The sequence below is a fragment of the Pristiophorus japonicus genome, chromosome 2, assembly GCF_044704955.1.
Source record: "Pristiophorus japonicus isolate sPriJap1 chromosome 2, sPriJap1.hap1, whole genome shotgun sequence".
Taxonomy (NCBI): Eukaryota; Metazoa; Chordata; class Chondrichthyes; family Pristiophoridae; genus Pristiophorus; species Pristiophorus japonicus.
The window spans coordinates 305112898-305134224 of NC_091978.1; the positions used below are offsets into that span (position 1 = coordinate 305112898).

At 47.1% G+C, this 21327-nt stretch overlaps 1 protein-coding gene across 1 annotated transcript in view; it reads left to right on the forward strand.

Annotated features, from left to right (window-relative positions):
- The window catches only part of map9 (microtubule-associated protein 9), a 330082-nt gene that overhangs the window by 1968 nt on the left and 306787 nt on the right, over positions 1 to 21327 (forward strand). The window contains exon 2 of the mRNA XM_070871655.1: positions 20421 to 20518. Coding sequence (XP_070727756.1) covers positions 20441 to 20518 — 78 coding nt within the window. The 5' untranslated portion in view covers positions 20421 to 20440. The remainder of the gene's footprint in view (positions 1 to 20420; positions 20519 to 21327) is intronic.

Sequence of the window (21327 nt, forward strand, 5' to 3'; positions counted from 1 at the left end):
CTTGCAGGCCGGGACCGTGCCGATTTCCGGGCCGGGCCGCTGCACGCTGCTCCCTCTAATGCAGCCTTTCAATCGAGGGTAATAGAGTTATCATGGTGGACTTTAACTTTCATATAGACTGGGCAAACCAAATTTGCAGAAATTGTGCAGAGGAAGAGTTCATGGAATGCATTCAAGATAGTTGTCTAGATCAATATGTTAAAGAACCTACGAGGGAATTGGCTATTTTAGATCTAGTACTGTGCAATGAGACAGGGTTAATTAATAACCTTGAAGTACAGGAGCCTCTGGGGAGCAATGATCATAATGTGATAGAATTTTATGTTGAGTTTGAGAGTGATTTAATTTTCTACGAAACTAGGGTCCTAAACTTGAACAAAGCAACTACGTCGGTATGAGAGGTGAGTTGGCTAAGGTAGGTTGGGAAAATAGATTAAAAGATAAGACAGTAGAAAAGCAATAGCGAACATTTTAAGAAATAATTCTTAATTTGCAACGAATATACATTCCTTTAATAAAAACACCATGGGGAAAAATGGTCCATCTGTGACTTAAGAGAGAAATTAAAGATAGTATTAGGTGAAAGGAAGAGGCTTATAATGTTGCCAAAAATAGTAGTAAGTCAGAGGATCGAGAGGAATTTAGAATTTAGCAAAGGAGCACAAGGAAATTGATAAAGAAAGGGAAAATAGAATATGTGAGAGACATAAAAACAGACTGAAAGCTGTTTCTCTCCCTGCCTCTCTCTGCCCCCCTCTCTCTCTCTGCCCCCCTCTCTCTCTCTGCCCCCCTCTCTCTCTCTGCCCCCCTCTCTCTCTCTGCCCCCCTCTCTCTCTCTGCCCCCCTCTCTCTCTCTCTCTGCCCCCCTCTCTCTCTCTCTGCCCCCCTCCCTCTCTCTCTCTCTGCCCCCCCCTCTCTCTCTCTGCCCCCTCTCTCTCTCTGCCCCCCTCTCTCTCTCTGCCCCCCTCTCTCTCTCTGCCCCCTCTCTCTCTCTGCCCCCTCTCTCTCTCTGCCCCCCTCTCTCTCTCTGCCCCCCTCTCTCTCTCTGCCCCCCTCTCTCTCTCTGCCCCCCTCTCTCTCTCTGCCCCCCTCTCTCTCTCTGCCCCCCTCTCTCTCTCTGCCCCCCTCTCTCTCTCTGCCCCCCTCTCTCTCTCTGCCCCCCTCTCTCTCTCTGCCCCCCTCTCTCTCTCTGCCCCCCTCTCTCTCTCTGCCCCCCTCTCTCTCTCTGCCCCCCTCTCTCTCTCTGCCCCCCTCTCTCTCTCTGCCCCCCTCTCTCTCTCTGCCCCCCTCTCTCTCTCTGCCCCCTCTCTCTCTCTGCCCCCTCTCTCTCTCTGCCCCCCTCTCTCTCTCTGCCCCCCTCTCTCTCTCTGCCCCCCTCTCTCTCTCTGCCCCCCTCTCTCTCTCTGCCCCCCTCTCTCTCTCTCTGCCCCCCTCTCTCTCTCTCTGCCCCCCTCTCTCTCTCTCTGCCCCCCTCTCTCTCTCTCTGCCCCCCTCTCTCTCTCTGCCCCCCTCTCTCTCTCTCTGCCCCCTCTCTCTCTCTGCCCCCCCTCTCTCTCTGCCCCCCTCTCTCCCTCTCCGCCCCCCCGCTCTCCCTCTCCGCCCCCCGCTCTCCCTCTCCGCCCCCCGCTCTCCCTCTCCGCCCCCCGCTCTCCCTCTCCGCCCCCCGCTCTCCCTCTCCGCCCCCCGCTCTCCCTCTCCGCCCCCCGCTCTCCCCCTCCGCCCCCCGCTCTCCCCCTCCGCCCCCCGCTCTCCCCCTCCGCCCCCCGCTCTCCCCCTCCGCCCCCCGCTCTCCCCCTCCGCCCCCCGCTCTCCCCCTCCGCCCCCCGCTCTCCCCCTCCGCCCCCCGCTCTCCCCCTCCGCCCCCCGCTCTCCCTCTCCGCCCCCCGCTCTCCCTCTCCGCCCCTCGCTCTCGCTCTCCCTGTCCCCCCTCTCTCTCTCTCTCTCTCTCTCTCTCTCTCTCTCTCCCTGCCTCTCTCTCTCCACCTCTCTGACTCCCTCTCTGTTTGTAATAGGTATGTAAAAAGGAAAAGATCAGCAAAAGTAATGTGTGTCTCTTACAGGCTTAGACAGGAGAAATTATAATGGGGAATAAGGAAATGGCAGTGAAATTAAACAAATACTTCAGGGGAGAAATACATTATCGCTACATTTGGGAGCACTAAATCAAGTACAGCACTTCCTTCTTGGAGCGCTAAAAGGCGCAGGTGGTGCGGAAACCTCAGTACGCTGCAATTTGGGCCGTGCAATGCTATCGCATACAAAGGGCTCTTCCCTCCCTTAAAGGGAAGGGCCATTGCTGCAGGCTCTGCAATTTTAAACGGATCAACTGAACCAAGGGAGCGGCGAATCCGTGCGATCTGCCGGCACTCAGTCAAAGTGCCGGGCTGAAAGATCGTGGGCAGGAACCTGCAATGAAAACGACTTCAAAAAAGGTATGTTTTTTTTAGTTACCTCTGCCAACTCGCATTTATTCATTGCCCTGGTAGCGACCGCCCGTCCGATCCACAGCTCCTGCAGCTGTTGGTGTTTTTGTGGCGCTGCTGCAGGGGGCGAAAGTGAATTTTGGGTCCGGGGTGATTCACACGGCGATGACGTCATGATCTCCGGGCACACAAGATCAGGGCGCATTGCCATAGCGCCGCTGCTAAGCATCTGCCCAATATGGCAGGAATCGATGTCAGCGCTGCGCCCGGTTGCAAAGGCATTGGCACCACAGGAGGGGCAAATGCACCCAATTTGTAGCCCTTGTTTCTGTCTTCATGGAAGAAGAAATAAAAAACCTCCCGGAAATAGTGGAGAATGAGAATTAGGAACTGAAAGAAATTAATATTAGTAAAAAAATAGTAATGGAGAAATTAATTGGACTGAAAGCCAATAAATCCTGTGGACCTGATAGCCTACATCCTAGGGTTTTAAAAGAAGAGGCTAGAGAGATAGTGGATGCATTGGTTGTCATCTTCCAAAATTCCACAGATTCTTGAATGGTTCCCACGGATTGGAAGGTAGAAAATGTAACTCCACTGTTTGGAAGGAGAGAAAAAACGGGGTACTACAGAGCAGTTAGCCTGACATCAGTAGTAGGGCAAATGCTAGAATCCACTTTTAAGGATGTGGTAACAGGGCACTTAGAAAGTAATGATAGGATTGGGCAGAGTCAACAGAGTGTGATCTGGGATGTGGGCATCGCTGGCAAGGTCTGCATTTATTGCCCATCCCTAATTGCCCTTGAGAAGATAGTGGTGAGTTTCCTCCTTGAACCGCTGCAGTCCTTGTGGTGAAGCAACACCCACAGTGCTGTCAGAAAGGGAGTTCCAGGATTTTGACCTGCAACGGCGATATATTTCCAAGTATTAATGGTGTGTAACTTGGAGGTGTAACTTGGAGGTGAACTTGCAGGTGATGGTGATCCCATGCACCTGCTGCCCTTGTCCTTCTAGGTGGTAGGGGGTTTGGGAGGTGCTACCAAAGAAGCCTTGGAGAGTTGCTGCGGTGCATCTTGTAGATGTTACACACTGCAGCAATGGTGCGAGGGATTGAATGTTGAAGGTGGTGGATGGGGTGCCAATCAAGTGGGCTGCTTTGTCCTGGATGGCATCGAGCTTCTTGATTGTTGTTGGAGCTGCACTCATCCAGGCAAGTGGAGAGTATTCTATCACACTCCTGACTTGTGCCTTGTAGATGGTAGAAGGGCTTTGGGGAATCAGGGGGGATGAGACACTCGCTGCAGAATACCCAGCCTCTGACCTGCTCTTGTAGCCACGGTATTTATGTGGCTAGTATAGTTAAGTTTCTGGTCAATGGTGACCCCCCAGGATGGTGATGGTGGGGGATTCGGCGATGGTAACACCGTTGAATATTAAGAGGGAGGTGGCTAGACTTGCTTGTTGGAGATGGTCATTGCGAATATTACTTGCCACTTATCAGCTCAAGCCTGAATGTCGTCCAGCTCTTGCTGCATGCGAGCATGGACTGCTTCATTTTCTGAGGAGATGCAAATGGAACTGAGCACTGTGCAATCATCAGTGATCATCCCCACTTCTGACCTTATAATGGAGGGAAGGTCACTGATGAAGCAGCTGAAGATGGTTGGGCCGAGGGCACTGCCCTGAGGAACTCCTGCAGCGACGTCTTGGGGCTGCGATGATTAACCTCCAACAACCACAAACATCTTCCTTTGTGCTAGGTATGACTCCAGCCAGTGGAGAGTTTTCCCCCTGATTCCCATTGACTTCAGTTTTACTAGGGCTCTTTGATGCCACACTAGATCAAATGTTGCCATGATGTCGAGGACAGTCACTCTCACCTCACCTGTGGAATTCATGCTTGGACTAAGGCTGTAATGAGATCTGGTAAGTGCAGCTTGATACCACTGTGGACGACACCTCCCATCACTTTGCGGATGATTGAGAGTAGATTGATGGTGCGGTAATTGACAGGATTGGATTTGTCCTGCTTTTTGTGGTTAGGACATACCTGGCAGTTTTCCACATAGATGCCAGTGTTGTAGGTGTACTGGAACTGCTTGGCTAGAGGCATGACTAGTTCTGGAGCACAAGTCTTCAGCACCACAGCAGGGATGTTGTCGAGCCCATAGTCTTTGGGAAGATCCCCAGAGTAAATGTTCTTGCTACCCTCGGTGCTTCTTCTCTATATTGAACACCATTTACGAGTACTGATTCATCAGCTGAGAGGGCGGTAGGTGGTAATCAGCAGGAGGTTTACTTGCCTATGTTTTACCTGAAGCCTTGAGACGTCATGGTGTCCGGAGTCAATGTTGAGGACTCTCAGGACCACTCTCCCACGACTTTATACCACTGTGCCGTCACCTTGGATGGGTCTGTCTTGCTGGTGGGGTAGGACATACCCAGGGATGGTGACGGAGGAGTCTGGAACATTGGCTGAAAGATATGATTCTGAGAGTATGACTATGTCAGGCTGTTGCTTGACTGGTCCATGGGACAGCTCTCCCAATTTTGGCACAAGTCTCCAGATGTTAGTGAGGAGGATTTTGCAGGGTCGACTGGGCTGGGTATGCCGTTGTCGGGTTCAAAGCCAGTGCTGGTGCCGAGGTCGATGCCGGGTGGTCCGTCCGGTTTTACTTGTACTATTGTTTTCTTTAGCGGTTTGTTACAAATAGTGGCTTGCTAGGCCATTTCAGAGGGCAGTTAAGAGTCAACCGCAATGCTGTGTGTCTGGAGTTGCTTATAGTCCAGACCAGGTAAGGATGGCAGATTTCCTTTTTAAAGGACATTAGAGAAACAGATGGGTTTTTACAACAATCTGGTAGTTTCACGTTCATCATTACTGATGCTAGCTTTTTATTACAGATTTTATTGTTTAGTTTCGCTGAATTTAGACTTTGCAGCGGCCGTGGTGGGATTTGAACTCATGTCTCCAGATTATTTGTCCAGGCCTCTGGATTACTAGTTTCATAAATTAACCACGATGCTACCTTTTCTGTATGAAATGAAAATCATGTTTGACAAATCTGTTTGAGTTTTTTGAGGTTGTAACTGAAAGAATAGATGAGGGGGAACCAGTAGATGTGGCGTTTTTGGATTTTCAGAAGCATTCAATAAGGTGCCAGACAAGAGGTTATTAAACAAAATTAGGGCTCTTGGGATTGGGGATAATATATTAGCATGGATTGAGGATTAGTTAACGGACAGAAAACAGAGTAGGAATAAACAGGTCATTTTCCAGTTGGCAGGCTGTTACTAATGGGGTACCGCAAGGATCAGTGCTTGGGCCTCAGCTATTCATCATCTATATCAATGATTTGGATGAGGGAACCAAAAGTAATATATCCAAGTTTACTGATGATACAAAGCTAGGTGGGAATGTAACCTTTGAGCGGGATGCAAAGAGGATTCAAGCAGATCTTCTTGGGCAGTCCCTCGGAGTCGAGGGTGACTTGCTTCCACACTAAAGATAAGTCCTTAAGTGACTGAAGAGTCCAACGCGGGACCTATAGTCTCTGTCACAGGTGGGGCAGATGGTGGTTGGAGGAACGGGAGGTTAGGATGCCTGGGTTGCCATGTGCTGTTTCCGCTGTCGACGCTTGGCTTCAGCTTTCTCTCGGCGAAGAGACTCGGTGTTCAGCACCTTCCCGGATGCTTTTCCTCCACTTTGGACGGTCTTGGGCCAGGGATTCCCAGGTGTCGATGGGGATGTTACATTTTATCAAGGAGGCTTTGAGGGTGTCCTTAAAACGTTTCCTCTGCCCAACGGGCTTGCTTGCCGTGTCAGAGCTTCGTGTAGAGCGCTTGCTTTGGAAGTCTTGTGTCAGGCATGCGTACAATGTGGCCTGCCCAACGGAGCTGCTTGAGTGTGGTCAGTGCTTCGATGCTGGGGATGTTGACCTGATTGAGAACACTAACGTTGGTGCGTCTGTCCTCCCAGGGGATTTGCAGGATCTTGCGGCGACATCGTTGGTGGTATTTCTCCAGCGATTTGAGGTGTCTACTGTATATGGTCCATGTTTCTGAGCCATACAGGAGGGCGGGTATCACTACAGCCCTGTAGACCAAGCAGGCGAGGATGTTGACAAACTTTTGAGGGCAGCCGAACTTGAGGAGGATGCTCCATAATCCCTCACGGTTGATAGTGTTGAAGGCCTTTATGAGGTCAAAGAAGGCCATGTACAGAGGTTGGTATTGTTCCCTGCATTTCTCTTGAATTTGACGTGCGGTGAAGATCATGTCCATTGTGCCTGTGAAGAGACGCTCGGTCACTCGACCAGGAAACACCAAGACTGGTTTGACGAGAACGATCAGGAGATCCAGGAGCTAATAAGCTGCAAGCACAAGGCATTCTTGAACTGGAAACAGCAACACAACTTGACAGCAAGAAAACAGTTCTACAGACCTCTGAAGGTTGAGGTCCAACAAAAAAACTCGTGACCTAAAGAACAGATGGTGGGTGGAGAAAGCGCAGAAGATCCAGCAACTAACCGACAACCACGACGTGTGTGCATTCTTTAGCGCAGTCAAGACCACCTATGGCCCAGGCACCCAATGTCCTACCCCTCTGCCGGCCAAGAACAGAGAGATACTCATCAAGGACAGAGAGGCAGTCAGTGCCTGCTAGAAGGAGTACTTTGAAGAGCTCCTTAACCGTCCCGCAGCATGCTACCCACCACCACCTTAGCACTACCCTAGCCCGGCATGAGGTTGAAAAGGCCGTCCGACAACTGAAGGCCTCAGGAGCCGATGGAATCCCCCGAAGCATTAAAATATGGCGGAGAAGCACTATTGGTGAAAATACATGAATTAGTTTCCCTTATTTGGAAGGAGGAGAGCATGCCAGGGGATCTCGGAGACGCCGTAATCGTGACCGCCTTCAAGAAAGGAGCCAAGTCCGATTGAGGTAATTACAGAGAGTTTCCCCATCGCAAGAATCCTCAATTGCCCTTCTCCCTGTGGCTGAAGAGCTCCTCCCAGAGTCGCAATGTGGATTCCACCTACTAAGGAGCAATCATTGATATATATCTATGCCACAAAAAGCAAGGGACCTCGTACTGAAATAGCATCATGGAATGTTTTACATCCACCTGAGAGGGTAGATGGGGCCTCGGTTTAACGTCTCATCTGAAAGATGGCACCTCCAACATATGCAGCACTCCCTCAGCATTGCACTGGAGTGTCAGCCTAGATTTATGTGCTCAAGTTCCTGGAGTGGGACTTCTGACTCAGACGCGAGGGTGCTACCCACTGATCCACAGCTGACACTGAAATACCACGTATTAGGCTTGTTAGCAAAATTGAAGCCCATGAGATAAAAAGGGCAGTGTAGCAGCATGGATACAAAATTGGTTAAGGATAGAAAACCCAGAGTTGTGGTGAATGGCTGTTTTTTGGACTGTAGGGAGGCGTACAATGGCGTTCCCAAGGCTCAGTCCTAGGACCACTGCTTTATAAATAGAGGCATAGGTCGGAATGTTCTCCTTAAAAATAAAAATCGGTGGGTTTGGAGTTTGGGGGCAGTTAGAGTGTTGAAAATGGAATTTGCGACCTGGTCCCGCCTCCAACCCGGTTTTACCAGAGGCGGAATGGGGCGGGGTGTGAGACAGGTGACCAACCTGCTCCCTTGGGGCGTTACCTGAATTTAAATATTGTAATGAGGCTGGAAAACTTTTTTTCCCCCCTCCATTTTGAATTTAACTGCCTGTGGACGGTTTTCACACAATTCGTGAAACCCGGCCATTAAACAGAGGCGGTCTCCGATCACCTTTTGCAGGTCCCCCCCCCCCCAGAAGCCACCCTCCAACAATGATGATGAGACCCGTCACGATCCTCCGATGGCCGGGCCCCGATGCTTGCTCTCGCTCACTCTCGCTTTCGCTCTCTCTCTCCCTCTCTCTCTCCCCCGCTCCCCCTGTCCATATCGGCCGATCCTACACCCGAGGCTCAGGCCCGGAGCTGCAGCCAAAATGTATAAATCAAGTTACATAGACCTGGTTACGTAGGAAAATTAATATACATATGCAGGAAGGGCCCTGGTAGGATGAACGAGGAGAGGCAATGTGAACTAAAGTTTACAATTCTAAAGGGGGTGCATGAACAGATGTATATGTGCACAAATCGTTGAAGGTGGCAGGGCAAGTTGAGCAAACAGTTTTTAAAAAAAAAGTATACGGGATCTTGGGCTTCATAAATCGAAGCATAGAGTACAAAAACAAGGACGCTATCATGAACCTTTATGAAACACTGGTTTGGCCTCAATTTTGGAATATTGTGTCCAATTCTGGGCACCACAGTTTAGTAAGGATGTGAAGGCCTTAGAGAAGGTACAGAAAAGATTTACAAGAATGGTTCCTGTTATGAGGGACTTGAGTTACATGGATAGACTGGAGAAGCTGGTGTTCTCCTCAGAGCAGAGAAGGTTCAGAGGAGATTTGATAGAGGTGTTCAAAATCAGAGTAGATAGAGAAATACTGTTCCCATTGACGGAAGGGTCAAGAACCAGAGGACAGAGGTTTAAGGTGATTGGCAAAAGAACCAAATGAGACATGAGAAAAAAGTTTTTTAGAAAGCGAGTGGTTAGGATCTGGAATGCACTGCCAGAAAGGGTGGTGGAGGCAGACTTAATTGTGGCTTTCATAAGGGAATTTGCTGTCCTTGCCAGAGCACAACCACAATTTACCAATCTTCCTTTTTTAAATATTTCTTTATGGTTAGTGTTTGAACCAACTTCCCGAGCTGTCCTATGTTTTCTGTTTGCACACTTACGTGGATGCACGCCATAACAATTTTTCCACATATGTCTGGATTGTAAAACATAAATTCTCCGGTGCACACGTCATTCTTATTTCTTTTACTTGTGGGGTTGGCTACCATTTATAACTCGGTCATAACCAAATATTCCCTGAATTGCTCAATTTTGAACTAGTCGATCTCTTAATGCTTGTTAGTTGTGAAATCTTTAACTCAGGCCCACCCAGGAGATTCCAATTTTGGCAGATTTCCCATGGTTATGGTCGCAACAATGAATTGTTCGTCTTGTAACAATAACCTCTGTGTGATTCAGGCCAGAGTGGTTTTAAAAAAACAGGCTTTAATATACATTGACCAATAACAGTATTGTTCTTATATAACTGTTCTAGAATTTTACATTACATGACCAGCAATTAATTAAACCTGTTTCCTCCATGAAGGCTAAGATGATCAGATTTGTACCTTCTTGGACTACCGTTAAGGTTAAAGGACTTAGAACTGTTCACGAGAGATCTAACTTTTGGAAGGAACTGGCTCTACCTTATACTATTTAGCTACCTTGGGCTACTTGTATTCAACAGTATTGTTCTATCATTACAATAGTGACTACACTTCAAAAAGTATTTCATTGGCTGTAAAGCACTTTGGGATGTCCGGTGGTCGTGAAAAGCGCTATATAAATGCAAGTCTTTCTTTTTTCTTTCTTTTTCATCCCACCAAGCTGACACCACACTGAGCCATTTAGGTAACATCCTAATCTCCATGGTCTGAAACTCTGTCTTACAAGCTTGTTATTGTTTTATGGAATGTATAAGCTCTATACAATTTGTTCCAAAACAAAACCTGTTATCTGTGAGCTCAGTTATTATTTCATAAGACATTTTAACTTGCTCTATACACAAGGCGGTTTGATGGGAAGATGGTCGCGTAATGGTCAATATTCTAACATTATCCATGATGTTTTTTTAAACTCATGAGGATGGCTTTTCTGGGGGGTCAGCGATCGGTGGCGGCAAAGTGATTTTTTTCTCCCAACGGTTCGGGACCCCGCTGTGAACCCCTCACCACGCACCTTTCCACGATGTCGGGTTTTTCAGTGCTGAGTAGACCCAAAATGCAGCGGCGGCGGATCCACTTCAGGTCATTACTACCTTGTTTAGAGATCATTAAGCATATATTTGAGCTTTCCTTTTGATGTTACGTGCTTTCCCACGGGGTTCTTGCTGCTCGGGGATCATGTTTGTCAAGCTGAGGTGTTCATTGGCCATTGTTGAATTGACAGCTTCAAATGTAAAGTAAAAGCTCCCACCTTAGAGATATCTTCCCTCAGCCAGTTAGTTGTTATGATTGTACGAGGGTGAGTGTGAGAGTTAGCTAGTGAGATGGGGATGTGATAATGTAGATAGAGAGGGATGGGTGGAGGTGCAAGACAAGTCGGTGTGAGTAAGTATATACGGGAGTAGGGTAACAAAGGCAGAGTGATAGGGATGTGATGAGAGGTATAGCAGGATGAAGTTGTGTGTGGCATTGTGCTAACGTTTCGTGATCTACTGAGATCATTGAAAGGTTTGTACCAATGCACCTTGATCCTCCTGCCAACATCCCTGCTTATGCCCGCCAGGCTGCGTTGGTCACCTAGGGAGGTCTCATCCACCCATGGGAAGGGAAGTGAACCTCCCTGCGCGCTGTGACTCCCTCCATAAGCATATGGAGGGAGTCATCGGAGAACCTGGGTGCTGCCCTGCACCTCTGTACAGTAATTGTCAATGTTTGCAGCACTTCAATGCTGTAGAACACTGACAGCACAAATGTCAAAATAAAGTTGGCCATGGTCCCTTTTAAGGAAACCGGCTGATGACGTCACCAGACCCGCTACCTCTAATTGGCTGGCAAACATGCTGGGCGAGCTTAACAAGTCCAATCACGGTAAATTCATTTCAGAGGACCAGATGGAGACAGCAGCAGAGTCAGGATCTCCAGCGACGTCACCTGCCACTGAGCCACGAAGGTCAGCAAAATCGCGTCCATGGAATCTTCAGCCCCAATCTCAATGGCATCAGAAGAATTGGCAAACTGGATGCATATTTCTTGGCATGTACTCCTGGTATCCTTTGAAGTTTCACGAAGAACAAAGGAAATCAAAATAATATCCCTTAAAATAAAATAAAGCTGCTTCTTGCTGTTCCCTTTGGGGAACAATGTGAAGTAGTGCAAGGATTCGCAGGCTGATTTACAGTCTGCCTGGCCACGTTATCGCTCCTTCCATGGCCGAAATAAAGCTGACAAACAAACAATACTTAAAGGCAGAGAGGGCACAATAGACAACGGCAGAAAGACACACAAAGGATTGAGTAGAACAAATCAGAAAGAGGGAGCGAGAGAAGGCAAACAATCAAGGTGGGGGAGAGAACGAACTATTGGTGGAGGCAGAGAGAAGTAAAATGAGAGAGAAAAAGTGTTAAGTCCTGACTCTAATGTACTGACTTACACGAGACACATGCTGAAGTCAAGGTCACTCAGGACCTGCACCTTTAATTCCAGTTCTCCAGTGGCGCACTTGCCTGAGACCTCCCTGTATATACCTCAGTGGGACAGGTATGGAGTGTCTCCTGCAAGTGCACCCCTGATGGTAAGGTATGCTTATTGTTACAGGTTATATCCAGTTACAGTCATGTATAGCATGGTAAGATACAGTTATATACAGTAATGTGAGATACGTGATATCACCCTCCCCCAAGGCCTTTATAGATTCAGTCTCCCAGGTGGTCTGCGCTCTCGTGTGGAGCGTCTTAGTTGTGGTTCAGTTGTTTGCCTTGGTGCCTGTTTTTCGTTCGGTGTGATTGCTGGTATCTCGCCTGGGCTGTCTGTTGAGACTGCCCTTTCCTCAGGTTATTCCACCTGTCTGTCCACCAGGTGCGGTGTGAGTTCCACATTGTAGTCTGCCTCTGGTTCTTCAGTGTTATCAGTGAATCTACTTTTTTACTTGGTCAACATGCCTCCGGCAGGTTTGGCCATTGTCCATTTGTACAACCAGTAGCCTGTTTCCCTCTTTGTCTGTTACTGTCCCTGCAAGCCATTTGGGACCCCGGCCATAGTTAAGCACAAACACTTTGTCCCCTATCTCATTCCACCTCCCCCTCGAATTTCGGTCATGGTACTCAGTTAGCTTTTGACGCTTAACCTCATCAATTTCATGCATGTCTGGGAGGATTAACGAGAGCCTGGTCTTTAAGGTTCGTTTCATCAACAGTTGTGCAGGGGGAATCCCAGTCAACGAATGCGGACGAGATCTGTATGCCAGCAGCAGTCGCGACAGGCGGCTCTGCAGCTTGGGACCTTGGATTCTGAGCGTGCCTTGTTTAATGATCTGCACTGCTCACTCCGCCTGGCCATTGGAGGCCGGCTTGAAAGGTGTCGTCTTAACGTGATTTATACCGTGGTCAACTATAAAATCGTGAAATTCTGCGTTGGTGAAGCACGGACCATTATCACTGACCAATATGTCAGGAATGCCGTGCATTGGAAACATGGTTCTAAGGCTCTCCACAGTGGTGGAGGCGGTGCTCGAGTTTAAAATGGTGCACTTGATCCATTTTGAAAATGCATCAACGACCAGGAGGAACATTTTGCCCATGAATGGGCCCGCATAGTCTACATGCACCCGTGACCACGGTTTGGTGGGCCAGGGCCAGGGGCTCAGGGGGGCCTCCCTAGGGGCATTACTGAGTTGGGCACAAATGGTGCACCGACTGATGCAGAGCTCCAAGTTCGCGTTAATGCCAGGCCACCAGACATGAGATCTGGCTATGGCCTTCATAAGGACGATCCCCGGATGCTCGCGATGGAGCTCCAGGACAAACGCCTCCCTGCCTCGTAAGGGCATAACTACTCGGCTGCCCCACATCAGGCAGTCTGCCTGTAGTGAGAGTTCATACATGCGCCTATGGAAGGGTTTGACCTCCTCGGGGCAGGCATCGCGAGCCTCAGCCCAGTCACCGGTTAAAACGCATCTTTTAACTAGAGATAACGTGGGGTCACTGGTCGTCCAGGCACTGATTTGGCGAGCCATCATGGGCGAACCTGTGGATTCAAAGGCATTGATTGCCATGACCATCTCACAGTCCTGTTCGTTTCACCCTTCTGTGGTCGCCACAGATAGCCTGCTAAGCGCATCGGCACAGTTGTCTGTGCCTTATCGTGTAGTCATAAGCCGCCAGCATGAGTGCCCACCGCTGAATGCGCGCCGAGGCGTTGGCGTTGTCGTTGATTGCCTTGCACTTGGATAGTAGGGACGTGAGGGGTTTGTGGTCGGTTTCTAACGCAAACTTGGCCCTGAAAAGGTATTGGTGCATCTTTTTGACACCGTACACGCAAGCGAGCGCCTCCTTCTCAACCATACCGTACCCGCGCTCCGCCCGCGAAAGTGACCTGGAGGCATAAGCAACAGGCTGCAATTTACCCGCATCATTGACATGCTGTAAAACGCACCCGACCCCGTACGCTAACTTTTTACCTGGGTCAAAAAAGGCTAAAACACTCTTGGAACATAGAAGGTTGCGTGCCTTATTGAAGGCGTGTTCTTGGGCGCCCCCCCCAAAACCAATCTCACCCCTTTCTGAGTAGCACGTGGAGAGGCTCCAGCTGCATGCTCAAGTTCTGCATAAAGTTCCCAAAGTAATTGAGTAGCCCGAGAAAGGTGCGCAGTTCCGAGACATTCCGGGTCCTGGGTGCCAGGCGAATCGCTTCGGTTTTGGATTCGGTTGGGTGGATTCCATCAGCGGCAATCCTTCTGCCCAAAAATTCAACCTCAGGCGTGAGAAACAGACACTTGGATTTCTTTACTCTCAGGCCTTCCCAATCCAATCGACTTAGTACTTCCTCAAGATTGTGGAGATGAGAGTCGGTGTCCCTGCCCGTGATGAGTATGTCATCTTGAAACACAACCGTCCTCGGGATGGACTTGAGCAGACTCTCCATGTTGCGCTGGAATATAGCAGCTGCCGACCTGATGCCGAATGGGCATCGATTGTACACAAAAAGGCCTCTGTGTGTTGATGGTGGTGAGTAGCTTAGACTCTTCGGTCAGTTCTTGCGTCATATACGCAGATGTGAGGTCAAGTTTCGAGAAAAGTTTTCCTCTAGCCAACGTGGCAAATAGGTCCTCTGCTCTGGGCAGCAGGTATTGGTCCTGTAGGGAGACTCTGTTTATGGTAGACTTGTAATCCCCTCAGATTCGCACGGATCCATCAGGCTTCATGACGGGGACGATGGGGCTTGCCCAGTCGCTGAATTCCACGGGAGAAATTATGCCTTTCCGCAGAAGCCGATCCAGTTCGTTTTCAGTCTTTTCCCTCATCACATAGGCACTGCTCTAGCCTTGTGATGGACTGGTTTGGCATTGTGTGTGATGTAGATTCTAACTTTAGCCCCTTTTGAAGGTGCCCACACCTGGCTGAAAGAGATGTTCAAAACGGCTTCGAACTGTTGAGCAGGAGGTCCATTCCTCTGACGATGTGGCGTGAACATCATCCCATTTCCAATTAAGTTCTGCTAGCCAGCTTCTCCCCAACAGGGCTGGGAGATCCCCAGGGACAATCCACAGGGAAAGTCGGTTGACCATCCCTTTGTGTGTGACTGAGAGCATGGCGCTGCCAAGGACTGGGACGATTTCTTTAGTAAAGGTCCTTAGTTTGGTGTCGATCTTTGTGAGTTTTGGTCTGTTGCTTTTGTGCGGCCACAGCTGTTCAAATTGTTGAACGCTCATGAGGGATTGACTGGCCCCCGTGTCCAGTTCCATGTTGACGGGTATCCTGTTGAGTAGAACCCTCATCATAATTGGAGGCGTCTTGGTGTAAGAACAGTGGACATTGATCGTGTTAACCCGCTGTACCTCGTCATCCGTGCACTGTTCCAACCGTTTTCTGGTCCGCTTTGCGACCCTTCCGATTCGTATACCAGCTGAGCTGCTGTTTTTCTGCACATGCGAGCCAGATGCCCTGTGTAGTTGCAATTTCTGCAAATGGCATGCTAAAATCAACACACCCTGGTTGAGTGCCTTCCCCCACATCTCCAACACAGACCGTTTCCATTGTTTCCGAAGGATGAGCTGCGACTGGCTGATCTTCCTTGAGCTTCTCTCAATCTGTTGTTGATTGCTCGCATTGTGGGTTGATGAGGTGTGATTGGCCGTTCATGTGGCCCTTGATTTTAATGACTTCTGGCGCCACTGTCTGCTGTTGAAGGCCTGCTCTCCTGCCTTTGTCTGTGTGTGGGGGTAGCGGTTTGTTTCACAATGTGAACCCCTTGTTCCGATGCCTCATTGGTTGTCGTACCCGAAGTATAGATCAGCCTCATTTCTTTTTCGCCTGCCAAGAACATCCGTGCGACCAGTGCTACTGCCTCTCGAGTCAAGTTCTTAGTCTCTATAAGGTTTCGGAATATGCCTGCGTGGCCTATTCCTTCAATAAAAAAGTCTCTCAGTACTTCTCCCCTTAGTTCATCGGGGAACTCACATGAACTAGCCAGCCTCCAAAGTTCCGCCATGAAGTCGGGTATGCTTTGGCCCACACAGCGTCTGTAGTTGTAGAACCTGTGTCTAGCCATGTGTATGCTGCTCGCTGGCTTCAGGTGGTCTCTCACCAGTGTGCTCAACTCCTCAAACGACTTGCTTGCTGGTTTCTCGGGTACCAGCAGGTCTTTCATTAAAGCGTATGTTTTCGAGCCACAGCTGGTCAAGATACGGGCTCTTCTCTTGTTTGCCTTATCATCGCCCAGCCAGTCTTTGGTCGCAAAGCTTTGCTGGAGCCTTTCTATAAAGTCATCCCAATTGTCTCCAGCATTGTATTTCTCATCTGAGCTGTTGGTAGCCATTCTGTGGATTCTGTGATCCCGTAACTCGTCGCCACTGTTAAGTCCTGACTCTAATGTACTGACTTACACGAGACACATGCTGAAGTCAAGGTCACTCAGGACCTACACCTTTAATTCCAGCTCTCCAGTGACGCACTTACCTGTGACCTCCCTTTATATACCTCAGTGGGACAGGTATGGAGTGTCTCCTGCAAGTGCACCCCTGGTGGTAAGGTATGCTTATTGTTACAGGTCATATCCAGTTACAGTCATGTATAGCATGGTAAGATACAGTTATATACGTAATGAGATACATGACAAAAACTGTTAGATTATTCTAACATGTTTAAATGGTCAAAGTATCCCAGCAAGTTTTGCTTTAGCATTTTAGCCAGTGACTGAATATGTAGCTAAAGGGGAGCTTTTCGTTTCTGTATGAAGCTGAGCTCATTTTGAGGCCACTTGGCCTTCACATCTAATGTAGAACAAACAAAGCTTATAGAACCGAGATGAAGGCTGAAAGATTAGAAGCGGGATAAACGTCTCAGTACGTGACCTCAGTAAACGTGCACCTATGCATACAATTGTGCCTCGGTACAGACCCCAAGGTAACTGAATAGTACCAGGGTAGGACCTGTTCCCACCAAACATTAGAGCTCTCTCAGGGTAGTCGGAAGTCCATTTGCCTTAATGGTGACCCACCAAGGTTACAAATCTGATTAACCTGAACAAGACTTTGTGAAGGTAAAACAGATTTCATCAATTGTTTGCCATTTAATGTGATACTGTAGAACAGTTGTATAAAAACAAATATTGTTATTAGTAAAACCACTTGGGCTTGAATCGTGCACACAAAGGCAATCTTCATTCCAGGTCTGTCACAATCTTGATTTCTACCTTGGGGGTAATATAGTAGCATGGATTGAGGATTGGCTAACTAACAGAGAACAGAGAGTCGGGATGAATGGTTCTTTCTCTGGTTGCCAACCAGTAACTAGTGGTGTGCCGCAGGGATAAGTGCTGGGACCCCAACTATTTACAATCTATATTAATGACTTGGAAGAAGGGACTGAGTGTAATGTAGCCAAATTTGCTGATGATACAAAGATGGGAGGAAAAGCAATATATGAGGAGGACACAAAAAATCTGCAAAAGAACATAGACAGGCTAAGTAATTGGGCAAAAATTTGGCAGATGGAGTATAATGTTGGAAAGTGTGAGGTCATGCACTTTGCCAGAAAAAATCAAAAAGCAAGTTATTATTTAAATGGAGAAAGATTGCAAAGTGCCACAGTACAGCAGGACCTGGGAGTACTTGTGCATGAAACACAAAAGGATAGTATGCAGGTGCAGCAAGTGGTCAGGAAGGCCAATGGTATCTCGGCCTTTATTGCAAAGGGGATGGAGTATAAAAGCAGGGAAGTCTTACTACAGCCATATAAGGTGTCACCTTATAAGGTGAGGCCACATCTGGAATACTGCGTGCAGTTTTGGTTTCCATATTTACGAAAGGATACACTTGCTTTGGAGGCTGTTCAGAGAAGGTTCACTCGGTTGATTCCGGGGATGAGGGGGTTGACATGAGGAAAGGTTGAGTAGGTTGGGCCACTACTTATTGGAATTCAGAACAATGGGAGGTGATCTTATGGAAACGTATAAGATTATGAGGGGGCTTGACAAGGTGGATGCAGAGAGGATGTTTCCACTGATTGGGGAGACTAGAACTGGAGGGCACGATCTTAGAAAAAGGGGCCGCCCATTTAAAACTGAGAGGAGGAGAAATTTCTTCTGAGGGTTGTAAATCTGTGGAATTTGCTGCCTCGGAGAGCTGTGGAAGCTGAGACATTGAATAAATTTAAGACAGAAATAGATAGTTTCTTAAACGATAAGGGGCTATGGCGGGGAAGTGGAGCTGAGCCCATGATCAGATCAGCCATGATCTTATTGAATCGAGAGGTCGTATGGCCTACTCCTGTTCCTATTTCTTTCTTATGTTCTTATTAATTTATTTCCAGGGATTGTACGAATGTCTGAATTTTCTGTGTTTAATAAATAGATGATTGTAAAACCTTTACAGTGTAAAAGTCCCTGTACTTGCACAGACCTGGGAGAGACTCTAGATGGCATACAGTGCTAGTGCAATGCCCATGCTTTATAACTCTGCATATCCTAGTTCAGTTTGTATGATAGGTATTTTTTTATTTCAAGTGTATAATAACGTTTTATTACTCTTCAGTTGAAAAATATTTTGCTTTATTTGGATATTTCTAATTACGAACATTCTTCATAAATGGATCTCACTACACAGGTTGCTTTTATACCGTGACTTTGAAGCAAATTTCAATTATAAATTAGTATAATTATTGCTGTACCAGAAGCAAAATACCATGGATTCTGGAAATCTGAAGTAAAAACAGAAAATGCTGAAATACTCAGCCGGTCAGGCAACATCTGTGGAGAGAGAAACTGAGTTAACATTTCAGGTCGATGACCTTTGACCATAACTGGAAGAAATTAGAGATTTAACAGTTTTTAAGCAAGTACAGATGCAAGTAAAGAAGGGGAAGCAGGAGGTGAAGAAAGAACAAAAGAGAAGGTAGGGATGATTAAATGACCAAAGAGTTGATGGTGCAAGGCAAAAGGAGGTAGTACAGGGTGAAGTAAAGAAACAAAATATGGGTCTAGAGGAGCTGTAAATGGCAACAACACAACCATTACCTGCACCTGCAGTCTGAAAAACTAGGAGCAGTGGTCATGATTTGAAGTTACTGAAATCATTGTTGAGTCCGGAAGGTTGTAAGGTGTCTAATTGAAAGATGAAATGCTGTTACTTGAGCTTTTGTTGAGCTATTACAATAGTAGTTACTGTAGGTATATTTGTAATAAATTGCAAATACAAATGCAAAGTATGTCGCTAGGTCTTCCATTAAGAGTATATCTGAGCCATTAATGACAGATCATTTCAGCGTTAGAACAATTTATAGTTTGCACTTCTAATATGAAGGGGAGAATTTTTACTTGCCAGAGCGAGTGTGTTCGGGAGCAGGTGGGGGTTAAAAGTGCTGAAATTGTCAGCGTGTCATGATGCCGGCTCCATCCTGCCGACTTCTGCATTTAACTGCTTTGCCGTAGGCTGTGTGCGATCAACCTCTTGGCAGAGGCAGGTTGTTAATTTCAATATGTTAATTACTCTTAAGAGTGATATTAACAAGAGCTTTAGGATTTAACTGTGGATGCACGGGTTTCCCAGGCTTCCTGGAACTTGCCAGTGAAAACAAGGCAAAACTTGGAACTTTGGGCTCCATTCTGACAATTCCTTCTTTTGTTCTCTCTCCTTCAGAATCCATCGACTGTCATCTTTGCGGTGTCCCTTTAAATACTGGAGTTGAAATCGACTCGTGTGTTGTTATCACGTCCAGTCAACCTAATTGGTTGGGAAACCTGGAAGTCCGATGCAAGTTTAGTAGCTGGGTTAAAAAGCTGTTGCCAAATGTGCTGCACTTACCTCCGGGTTTCCCGCATGCTACAAAACCACGCCCCCCCCCCACTGCTCCCAGCATGTCGCCAAATTATACTTCCCCCCCTGAAAAGTTAAAAAATGTTAGCTTCATGAATTTGAAGACCAGATTGATTTGTATTTGAATTAACAGAAATTCACCTAACTCTTCCACTGGTTTAATAAAGAAAGGCAGGCTTATTTCTTTATACAGCAGCAACTAAGTTGTTTCGAATTGTAGACACTGTTGAAATGAACATAGCAAGGTCCCACAAACAGCAATGTAATAATGACTAGATAATCTGTTTTAGTAATGTTAGTTGAGCGATAAATATTGGCCAGGATGCTGAGGTGAGCTCCCTTGCTCTTCTTCAAAATAGTGCCATAGGATCTTTTACATCTACCTGAGCGGGGAGACAGGGCCTCGGTTTAGTGGCATCTCCAAAAGTGTAGCACTCCCTCTGTACTTCACTGGAGTGTCAGCCTAGATTTTGTGTTCAAGCCTCTAGAATGGTACTTGAATCTGCAACCTTCTGATTGAGGAGTGTGCTCCCACTAAGCCACAGCTGAAAGTTATAAACAAATGCACAATTCTATGATGTAACATTGAGCTTTAAAAATCAGAAAGTAATGAAGTTTGATTCCTGGTCAGTTTAGAGGCACTAAACTTGATTCAGCACTTCTGAGCTAAGGAGGGGAAAAACTTTACAAGTTGGAAACTGTGTGGTTGTTGGCTGAAGATGGGATTGAGAGTGGTTGTACAGTTTGTAAATATTTAGCATTGTTTCAAGAATAGGAATATCAACTTTGTGCTTCAATATTTAAAGCATCAAATTTAAATTCTGAATTTTTTCTTATAGATCTTGTAAATACAAAAAGAATGTCAGAAGAAGAGGATTTTAGTACCACTTTAGCCTACACGAAAAGTCCTAAAGTCTCCCGACGAACTACTTTTCAGGTATGGTACTATATTGCTCCAGAATTGTGAAAGTTTTGACCAACTCTATTAAATCTCTCCTTGAACTTCTCTGTTGTATGGAGAACAATCCTAGCTTCTCTTGTCCCTCCACATAACTGAAATCCCTGATCCCAGGTACCATTCTAATAAATCTTCTCTGCATCCTTTCCAAGGCCTTGAAATCTTTCCCAAGTGTGGTGCCCAGAATTGGAGACAATCCACCAACGAAGCCGAACCAGAGATTTATAGCCGTTTACTATAATTTCCTTGCTTTTATACTCTATGCCTCAGTTTATAAAGCCAGTGATTCCGAATGTTTTTTTAAAAGCCTTATCGACTTGCCCTGCCACCCTCAAAGATTTGTGTAAGTACACTTTCCAGGTCTCTCAGCTCCTGCACCCTCTTTTATAATTGTACCATTTAATTTATATTGTTTCTCCTCATTCTTCCTTCTAAAATGTATCACTTCACACTTTGCACTACTGAGTTCAGAAATAGGAGGGTAGAGCAGATAAATGCTTGGTTGGTGAGATGGTGCAGGAGGGAGGGTTTTAGATTCCTGAGGCATTGGGTCCGATTCTGTGGGTGGTAGAACCTGTACAAGACGGATGATTTGCACTCAACTGTGGATTATCACTTTTCATCCTCTTACACATGTAAACATTAGGGGCTAGAAATTGCGTAGTGCCCCGTTTGGGGTGATAACTTCTGCAGGAGCACAAAAGTACTACCGGGCGCTATGCAAGTGAAGCTGACGCGAACTTCCAGTTTCGTGCACCAGAAAGGAAATGGAGCGCTAAATCAAGCCA